Here is an 11,136-nt window from a genome sequence, read left to right on the forward strand (position 1 = left end):
CGAGCCCGGACCCTGAGTCTTACTGTTGATGTCTTACTGCAATGGGGCCGGTCCAAGGGCTTCCACGGACTGCCGGGGCTCCGGCAGCCCTGGGTGCCCACAGGTGGGATGCATGCCCCTTTGGTTAAGGTTTATAACATTTACACGTAGTTGTAGGCAATTGCCTACCCTCTTATTGCTGATCCAGGTCTCTCAGCCTAGGGGTTTATGGTTATTGTCCTTATTAGCACATCTTAGGTGGGGGGGAGCCCCCGGAACCGCTGTGGGCTTCCTCCCGCCATCACCTACAGCATTACAGACCTCTCTGACCAGATGTTCCCCCCCGGTTCTAAAAACCCCCTAAGGATAACCCTGCGGAGCGCTACCCGCCTTGCTCAGACTCGTTACCCCACTAGTTAGTCCCTGCAGAGCTGACCCTGCCACAGGGACTGTGAACCTCGGTTCACCAGTTAGACCCCAAGACCCAAGTGGTCTAGTGTTCATTTCCTTTGCCCCCTCTGTCTCGTCCTAGTGTCGTTTCCCCCTTATACTCTTTTCCACCCCTGTCTACGTCCGTGGTCTCCCCCCCGCTGTACCCCATCCCCTCTCCCCAGCCCCCCCTCCTTTGATCTTTCAGCATGTCTTCCCTCAGGATCCTATCGCTCAATGCCAGAGGTCTCAACATTCCAGAGAAACGGAGGATGGTGCTCGCGGACCTTCACCGCCAAAAAGTACAGGTGGGCTTCCTTCAGGAGACTCATTTCGCCGAGGGGCGTGCCCCTTCCCTTCGGGATCGGCGATATCCGGTAACGTACCACAGCTTCTCCCCAGACAAAAAATCGAGGGGAGTCAGTATAGTGCTCAACCGCTCTTTGCAATGGCAGCTTACTGCAATGTCCGCGGGGGAGGAGGGCCGCCTTTTAATGGTAAAGGGTAGGGTGGGTAGTCACACAGTGACTTTTGTTAACATATATGCCCCCAACCAGGGACAGGTGACTTTTCTGGAACGGGTCCTTCTCCAGGTGGATGACTTCCTGGAGGGCTTACTTGTGATTGGCGGTGACTTTAATTTACACTTGGACCATCTAGTTGACTCCACTAACCAGTCCTCCCACCTGCCATTTGCAGCACTGAAACGCCTGAAAAAATGCCTCCATGCTCACCAGCTCTCTGATGTTTGGCGTATTCACCACCCTGACACTAGAGACTATTCTTCTCTTATATCGATAACATCACTTATTCTGACCACGCTCCCGTGCTCCTGACACTGGAACTCGGCCCCCCAGAGCCTCGCAGTTGGAACTGGAGGCTTAATGAGACTCTCATACAGGACCCCGAGACATCCCCTGACATTGAACGAGACCTCCGCCTCTACTTCACAGAGAATTCCACACCGGACTGCTCGCCTTACACCATTTGGGAAGCACACAAGGCTTACATACGGGGTACTCTTATAAAGCTAGGGACCCACCGCAAGAAACAATGGTTGGGTCAACAGCTCTCGCTTCTCTCACAAATCCATACCCTGGAACTCAGCCACAAAAAACGCCAAGACCCTTCCCTACTCACCCAGCTCCGCTCCTTGCGTGACTCCCTACGGTCCCTATACATGGATAGGGCAAAAGCTACACTAGCCAAGTGCCGCCGCCACTTTTATGAGTTCGGCAATCAGTGTAGCCGCTCTTTAGCACAAGCTCTAAGACACCAACGGTCCCGCACGTTCATTCCAGTCATTAAATCCTCCACGGGCCGGACGTGCCACCTCTCAGAAGATATAGCCGTAGCTTTTCAAGACTATTATTCCGGTCTCTACAATCTCCCCATCCCCCGGGACGCCCAGGCCCTGACGAAGCGGCAACGTAACATTCAGGCATACTTGGAAACATCCGCCATGCCCACCCTTTCACCTGAAGTACGAGAATCCCTAGAATCACCTATCTCCTCAGTGGAATTAGAGGCAGCCATTAAATGCACCAGTGCCGGTAAGGCCCCGGGTCCCGATGGCTTCACCCTCTTATATTATAAAACTTTCCCAGCTATACTGTCCGCCCCCATGCTGGCGGCGTGGAATTCCATCCAAGAGGGTAAACCCATGCCCAGAGACGCATTATCGGCTAACATAGTGGTGATCCCCAAGCCAGACAAAGACCTCACGGTTTGTCCCAGTTACCGCCCAATCTCTTTACTGAACGTGGACACCAAGTTACTGGCCAAGGTCCTGTCCATGAGACTGCTTCCCCATATCCCATCTCTGATTCACCCAGACCAGGCAGGGTTTGTCCCATCCAGAGAGGCCCGGGATAACACCACCCGGGTCCTCAATGTCATACACTCGGCCCTGTCGAAGGCCATACCGAGTTTAATTATGTCCACGGACGCAGAGAAGGCCTTCGACAGGGTTGACTGGTCCTTTCTCCGACTCACGATGGAGCATGTGGGGCTGGGTCCGGGCATGCTGTCATGGGTGATGGCCCTATATTCACGTCCAACGGCCAGAGTGTGCGTGAACGGGATGTTGTCACCCTCATTCCCGATAACCAACGGCACCAGGCAGGGCTGCCCACTTTCACCCCTCATCTTCATATTGACCCTCGAGCCTCTCCTCCGGACCATCAGAGCCAACCCAGACATCCAGGGCATGAAGGTGGGGGGGACTACACACAAGGTTGCGGCATTCGCCGACGACTTACTATTTTTTTTAACGGCTCCGGACATTACCATACCTAACTTATTGGCGGCGCTGCAAGACTATGGTGACTTATCTAACTACCACATTAACACTCAGAAGTCGGTAGCCCTGAATCTAACAATCCCACCCCCCATGCATTCACGACTCTCGCAAAACTTTCCATACAGGTGGTCTTCCACATCGCTTAAATACCTAGGGGTTCTTATACCCCGCAACTTGGCGGACGTATACAGCTTAAACTTCCCCCCGTTCGCTCCCTGCAGGCGGTGGTGTCTCAATTTATATGGGCAGGCAGAGTTCCCAGACTACGGCTGCCGATCTTACGGCGCCCAAAAGCGCTCTACCCGACTTCAACCTTTATTACATAGCCGCTCACTTGTCCCGAGTGATAGACTGGTGCCGCCATGGAGATTCCAAGCCGTGGATCGCTCTAGAACAATCCGTGACTGAAATTCCTCTACCAGCCTTGCCGTGGTGCACCGGGCCTATACCCAGATCCACTCGATCCCACCCGACGGTGGGATCCACATGGCAGGTGTCCAGTCGGGCATTCGACCGGGCGAAATTGTCCATTCAGCCTTCCCCCATGCAACCGATCATAGGTAACCCCGGGTTCCCCCCAGGTCTAGAGGACGGACGTTTCCGTCGTCTTCTGGCCGGGGGCAAATTCAGAGTGATGCACTTTTTGAATGGTCCATCTTGGCAGGCCCTGGGTGCCCAATCTTCTGATCCCGACCTCATGAACCTGGGGACATGGCGATGTCTCCAACTCACACACTTCCTGTCTACCCGGCCTAGCTAAACTCCCAAACCCCCAGGACTCCCTCCAACGGCGAGACATTGGAGGTGGCACTTACCCCTGAGAGATAGTCCGGCCCTCTCCTACCTAACCCACCTTCAGGTCCACGTGGACACACTCACAACCTGGGAGGTGATCCCTACCTATTGCTTCATACTGGGGTCTCCGTGAGAGGGTACCCCCCCCCATTCATATAGGTTCCATGGACAATGGTAGGGTCCCCCTGGTTTACCTAAACCCTAAATGCTTAGTGTTTGCTGATGTCATGTTGTTTAAATGTTATTTGCATTTTCGTTTTCCTGTCGTGCCCGGACCTGCGAGTCCACCTGGACACAACTTCCCTGTTATGTTTAACTAAATTCTGAAATAACTTGAAATAAAGAAAGAATTTATAAAAAGGAATGGCTTTAGAACAGCTCAGGCTGAAAATATAAGAATGTTCAAATTTGATTGCTCGGAGATGCATTACCATTCATGCTATCCTTAAAAGTATATAGAAAAAGATCTAAAGATGGCCATACACCTATACATTATCTGCAGATTTTCTATGGTCAGATGGAAAAAGTGCAACAGATTCCTCCATCTACGCTAAACTGTGTGGATGGAGGAACCTCCCACTGGGCCAAGCTTCAGTATCTTGCTAGTCGGCCTCGCTGGCTGTCAAAATACCTGAGCAAATTGATTGGATGCAGGCATTGTTCAGGTGTTTTGAGAGCCAGCGGGGCAGACTAGAAAGATACTGAAGGTTGGCCCAGTGGGAGGTTCCTCCATCCACACAGTTTAGCGTAGATGGAGGAATCTGTTGCACTTTTTCCATCTGACCATAGAAAATCTGCAGATAATCAATAGGTGTATGGCCAGCTTTAGTTTATCCAGTTCCAGACGAACCAGAAGAAATGTGCTCCATGTGTGGCCCTGCTGGGACCCCTCCACTTACCCAAAGTCAAAGGAGCCAGTCAAAAAACATTCAGCCAAACAATGCCTACATCCAACCAAAATAACATAGCCAGCGGGGGATATAATTAAATCCACGCATGGGGATTTCTCCCATTCAGCCTGCGGGACTGAATGTGAGAAATTCAAAGAGTGTATAGTCAGCTTTAGGTTCATCAAGGTGTACACAGGACTTCTGGTACCAAAAATGGTATTAAAACAATTTAAAAAACTAGCAACACATTCATTCTAATAGGGGTGTCCAGATACCAGTTCAGATACCAGTGCCGATACTTGGCATTTTCATGAGAACTACCAGGGTTGCAGCGGTTGCAGCTGGGACCTGGCTCTGGCTCTTCACCACTGCCCTGAAATCATTAGTCTGTATTGTTTTAGAAAAACTGTCACATGACAATAAACAAAAATGTATCAGTACTTGTATCTGTGAGTACTTGGGCAAGTATCAGTACTTGTACTTGCAAAACTGGTATCTATGCATCCCTTATATATATATATATATGTATAAAAACAAAATCGTACATTAAAACAGAGATGTACAAATCCCGGGAGCTCCGTGTGCTCCTTACAAATGACAGCGGCCTCCTAACTTTTGAATTTTTCTCTAGTCTAGTCTTGGAGCTGGAAAAGTATCTGTACTTATACCGAGTACGATACTTGGTAGCTGAACATCCCTACGTTCTAACCTCTCACTTTAACCAAACCCTTTAAACCTAAAGTGCACCCATGACCAAACAATGGTCATCAAAATATATTTCTAGGCAAAGCCCTTTTGTTTTGTTTTTTGGATAGACCCTCTGTCAAGTTTGGGAATACTTACCCTCAGTGGCGTCACAAGGGGGGCGCGGCCCGCACCCGAGTGACACCATTGGAGGGGTGACACCAAAATGACTCGCAGTCATTTTGGTGTCACCCCCTCTAAAATGTCGGGCGCTCAGTCATGGACCGAACGCCCGACAGTATCAGGAGAGAGGAGGGGACCCGGTGGCATACCTTATCCCGCCGGGTGACTGTCCCCTCCTCTCTCTGCCGGCGTCCATCACTAAGATGGCCGCCAGCAGGTATCAGAATACTGCTGCGCGTGAGCGATGACATCATCGCGCACACGCATGGTGATGTCACGTGCATGCGCAGTGACGTCTCGGCAGGGTGACACTCGGTTACCGCTCCGGGTGTCACCCAGGCTCGGGACGCCACTGCTTACCATTATACATGTCATGGTTACCATTCTACCAAAACCATTGCCCCTCATTGGAAGATTTTGCATCTATTCCTCTTCTGATGGCAACCCAGAATTTGGGATTTTCTTTCACTGATAACAGACACCAGGACAAAAAAAGAGGTGATTCTCCCTAACGGGGGCCCCAGACAACAGTACCTGACCTGATCTAATCCCTCTCCACTCTACCCAAAACAAAGAAAAAAAAGTTTTGGCTTCAGTTGCACGTTCTGGGAATATATACTGATTTTCTCATGTCCCCTTTTCACATAGCCGTTGCTTATTTGTGGGGTCACTGCTTGCTTAATTTATCAAGATTCACAGCCAATCACTCCATAGGATTTACCAATTTGTATTGGCCACTTGATCTAGACAAAGCCTATAGGTTTCATTGGGTATCTGTCCACTGAAATTAACTAGGACCTACTTAGAACAGGTCTAAGTCTCCGCACATTCATCACATATAAGAGTTCCCACAATTTTCACCCAGGATACATACTTTTCTCAATGTAATACAATTAGAAAAACGTATGACTCTTGGGTGAAAGTTGTGTAAGCCTTATGAAAAAACACTTTAAAGTGTAACTATGGGCAAAACTAAAATGACATACAGTATATGCAGTCTGTCAACCTATCATTTTCTATTTTGGGTTCTGTAAAATTGCTGTAAAATTTTACTGCTTGTTGATCCTGCCAGAAAATCTGTTATTTTTCCACTTTCATTAACAGAGTGACAACGCTATTCATTCTGCAGTGAAATAACAGCAGCGTTGTCATCATGTGAACATGGTAGTCTTAGATGAACAGTGGCGTGACAACTGCCATAGCGACCAACGCAATCGCTATGGGGCCTGGGGCAGAGGGGGGCCGTGTCAGGAGGCCAGGGCTCAGCAGCCAAGGAGGAGGAGGCCTGGCAGTGGAAGTGAAGCTGGATGCCGGGAGGCGGAGGATTAGGAGGCCAGGAGGTGGAGGAGGCCGGGGCACAGCAGCGGGCGGCTGACAGGTAAGAGGAGCACAGTGTGCAGGGAAAGGGACCCTGACCAACCCGCCTGAGACTCTAGAGAGCCCACCATAGAGGGTCTAAGGTGGGCTCAGCAGGGTCTCAGGTGGGCTGTGTGGGGTCTCAAGTGGGCTATGCAGGGTCTCTGGTATGTGCGGGGTCCCAAGTGGGCTCTGTGGGGGTCTCAGGTGGGCTCTTCAGGGGTCTCAAGTGGGCTCTTAAGGGGTCTCAAGTGGGCTCTTAAGGGGTCTCAAGTGGGCTCTTCAGGGGTTTCAGGTGGGCTCTGCAGGGTTCTCAGATGGGCTCTGTGGGGTCAATCTCGGTTGGGCTGTGCAGGATCTTAGGTGGGTGCTGTGGGGTCTATGGTGAGCTGTGAGGGGTCCGCGGTGGGCTGTGCAGGGTCTCAGGTGGGCTGTGCAGGGTCTCAGGTGGGCTCTGCGGGATATCAGGTGGTCTCTGCGGGGTCTTAGTTGGGCTCTGCAGGGTGTCAGATGGGCTCTGCAGGGTCTCTGGTGGGCTGTGCAGCAGTGAGCGGCGGAGTGATCGTTTCTTTGGCTCTATCATCAGAGCTGAAGAGAAGGAGATGGAGAAGGTGCAGGCAAGGGAATTTGTTCTGAAGGTAGGTACTTATTTTTTCTTTTTTTGCTATTATTCCACATGCATCTGTACAGAGCACAACTGCTGACGCATTTCTGCCTTACTTGGCCTTAGTCATAGCTAGTTTGGGGGGCCCCATACAGTCATTTTGCTATGGGGCTCTGTGATTTCTAGTTACGCCCCTGCAGATGAATATGCAGTTTTTAATTGATTTTAAGTAAAAGAAAACCAAATCAAAAGCTAACTCCAGCTAACACGTTTTAAACACGTAGCATCCCCGGCTGTGTTACTGGGTTACATGTTTTTTTCCCCCCAACACTGAAACTGTCACTCTTGCTGGACAGCTTGGCCTGTTACAAGAAGTTAAAAAATAATGGATCTGTTGGGAGGATCAACAGGTAATAAAACTACCGTATTTGCCGGCGTATAAGGCGACTGGGTGTATAAGACGACCCCCTAATTTTCCACTTACAACATAGGTTTCCGGCTATACTCGTCATATAAGACTACCCCACTTCCGAGTCAACACCATTAAAAAAAATCATGGATGGATGTGCGGTAATACTGTATGTACGGTAGCTTCAGCTACATACAGTATACCGCGCTGAGCCAATCACGGCGAGCAATGTATTCTATTAACGAATACAAAGCCTGCTTGGATTGGAAGAGGTTGTGTGCATCGCTTCCCGTGATTGGCTCAGCTACTGTATGTAGCCTAAGCTACCGTACATACAGTATTACCGCACATCCAGCGGGCTGACAGATTAGGGATGTTCGTTTTGGGCCAGCTTGGCCTAAACGAACTAAAGGTATACATTGTATACCCCGCGTATAAGACGACCCCCGATTTTCAGGGGATGTTTTTAAGTATAAAAAGTAGTCTTATACACGGGCAAATACGGTATGTTACAGGAGGGACTCAGGAAAACAAAACCTGCTGTGATAATACTAGTGATAGACTGCAAAATATTTATCTTTTATAACTTATATTTGACATATTCGGAAGGGCGGGAATGTTGTTGCTTTTGAAGTTGGTCTAGAAAACTTTGTTTTATTAACCTTATTTCTAAACGTGACGTCAAACTGTAATTTAGGACACTTACCGTGCTGTCCAGGAATCCGTTCCCATCTGTGTCGTACAGTCGAAACATAACTGAAAAAAAATAAATGTAAAAATTATAAAATGTTACTTAACCAATATATCTATAATTCTTTATTTATAAAAAAATAAAATAATTACATTTAGGTCTTTAATAAATCAATTATTTACTGATTGACTGAATTCTTGACTGATCCATTGACTGATATACTGGCCCTAAAAAACTGGCCATAAAAAACAGTTAAAGTGACATTAAACCCTCAGATTTTTTAACATAAACCAATACTGTAATGTGCGCCTTACTGTAATCCATGGTTGTTTCCCTTCTCTTTGCTGCTCTTCCTTTTAAATCCGTATCTCTTCTCATGCTGGGCAGAACTTCTGTTTTGCAGCAGACTGCCTTGTCTCAGGAATGGATACATGGTGTCTGTGTGTACGTTGCACACAGGAAGAGGCACTGAGCTGCAAAGGGAAGTTCTGCTTGTGTCCTTGTGGGCCCCGCCTCCCACTGACAGGACGCTGCAGATGACTCATCGCTCCGAAGTCTCAGAGAGATCAATCTGCTCTCTCTGAGACCCTGGAGCTAGGAGGCAGACTAGGGACGCACCGATATATCGACCACCGAAACATATCGGCCCGAAAATGGCACTTTTGGCTAAATGCCGAAAGTGCAATTTTCCTGCTGATACATCGGCGCATCCGTGATTTCTTTCCTCCCCACTGGGCATTGCTCTGTGTCCCAGCGGGGAGGAGACAAAGTGTGACAGCCGGCCGAGCCCTGCAGAAGGAGAGCGCTGTGAGCGGCCGGCGTCTCTCCTCCTACACTGCTCAGCCTCCTATCACAGTCCGGCAGAGCGGTGTGTGGGCTTGTCACAGGAAGCCGAGCTCTCCTCCCCGCACCGCTCGCTCAGCCTCCTGTGACAGCGTGTCAGAGTGGAGAGCGGGTACAAGCAGTCAGTGATCGCTGAGTGTTTGTACATAATTGAGGACAGAGTATGGTGACTATATCCTCAATCAATTAATAAATAAAAATAAATATTAAAAAATTTAAAAGTTTGTAAAAAATAAATACAAATAAAAAATTTGAAAAAAATTTAAATAAAAAACATTTTCGGTTTCGGCCTGACAATTTTTTTAATTTCGGTTTCGTTTCGGTTTTGAGATTTCCATTTTGGTGCACCTCTAATAAATACATAAAAAAATAATAACAGTCAATGCAAATCTGTCGGCATACAGTTGTAATAGTGCAGATGGGTAATGAAGCCTTGGGTGAGTATGGGTTTGGGCAAGCCTTTGCATATCATAGTTGTTGCCAAATCGAAAGGATTTTTTTTTTTTTTTTACAGAGATTGTACAATCAGGTTGCAATGCAATTGGCCAGCTCTAGGAATAGACCAAAATAGGGAACAGCACCTATTTACACTCTATTACTGCAAATCATACACCTCTTGAGCTTCCCTATTGGTCAAAAAAGGGGAGAGCAGGGGAGAGGAGCTGGACATTAGAGCTGTGTCCTTGTGTCCTAAAAACATTGGTATGGGGAGAGGAGCTGGACATTAGAGCTGTGTCCTAAAAACATTGGTATGGGGAGAGGAGCTGGACATTAGAGCTGTGTCCTAAAAACATTGGAATGGGGAGAGGAGCTGGACATTAGAGCTGTGTCCTTGTGTCCTAAAAACATTGGCAGGGGAGAGGAGCTGGACATTATAGCTGTGTCCTTGTGTCCTAAAAACATTGGCAGGGGAGAGGAGCTGGACATTATAGCTGTGTCCTTGTGTCCTAAAAACATTGGTATGGGGAGAGGAGCTGGACATTAGAGCTGTGTCCTTGTGTCCTAAAAACATTGGCAGGGGAGAGGAGCTGGACATTATAGCTGTGTCCTTGTGTCCTAAAAACATTGGTATGGGGAGAGGAGCTGGACATTAGAGCTGTGTCCTTGTGTCCTAAAAACATTGGTATGGGGAGAGGAGCTGGACATTAGAGCTGTGTCCTTGTGTCCTAAAAACATTGGTATGGGGAGAGGAGCTGGACATTAGAGCTGTGTCCTTGTGTCCTAAAAACATTGGTATGGGGAGAGGAGCTGGACATTAGAGCTGTGTCCTTGTGTCCTAAAAACATTGGTATGGGGAGAGGAGCTGGACATTAGAGCTGTGTCCTTGTGTCCTAAAAACATTGGTACGGGAGAGGAACTGGACATTAGAGCTGTGTCCTTGTGTCCTAAAAACTTTGGCATGGTAGAGGAGCTGGACATTGGAGCTGTGTCCTAAAATGTTTGGACATTTTTAAGGATTAAAAACATTAAATGCAGCTCCATACAGATAGAAAAATAATTATTTTATGCTTTATTGATGATGAAATTACATTATTAGGTGCTTATATGTTAATGTTAAGTTCCTAATATAACAGGTTTGCTTGCTCAATGACTTGGCAGAAAGAGGTTATTGGACCAGGTTGCTGTTGTTATCCATCACAGCATTTGCTTTGATCCACCTGTAATGTAATTGACTCAAAATAAAAGTTCAATTGGGCTTACCATTGTCATTCCAAAGTGTTTAGAAAAGCAGCTTCAACGGTAATACAATTCAATTCCCTTGCATGAAGGGTTGCCAGGCTTGCTGGAAGGTTAATTGGCTCCTGTCTAAATTGGCCCTGTATGTTTGCATGTGAGATAGGGACGAAGAGACTGTCCTTGAGGGCAGGGAGTGATGTGAATGTGCACTGTGCAAAGCGCCGTTTAAAAATTAATGCCGCTATATAAATACCAATAAAAAACATAATGACATTACTGCACAGCATAGTAACA

At 47.9% G+C, this 11,136-nt stretch overlaps 1 protein-coding gene across 1 annotated transcript in view; it reads right to left on the reverse strand.

Annotated features, from left to right (window-relative positions):
- DGKB (diacylglycerol kinase beta) overlaps positions 1-11,136 on the reverse strand; it is a 374,677-nt gene that overhangs the window by 245,749 nt on the left and 117,792 nt on the right. Inside the window, exon 7 of the mRNA XM_018557729.1 lies at positions 8,338-8,387. Coding sequence (XP_018413231.1) covers positions 8,338-8,387 — 50 coding nt within the window. The remainder of the gene's footprint in view (positions 1-8,337; positions 8,388-11,136) is intronic.

Source organism: Nanorana parkeri, unplaced genomic scaffold, assembly GCF_000935625.1.
Source record: "Nanorana parkeri isolate BGI_ZX_2015 unplaced genomic scaffold, ASM93562v1 scaffold300, whole genome shotgun sequence".
Taxonomy (NCBI): domain Eukaryota; kingdom Metazoa; phylum Chordata; class Amphibia; order Anura; family Dicroglossidae; genus Nanorana; species Nanorana parkeri.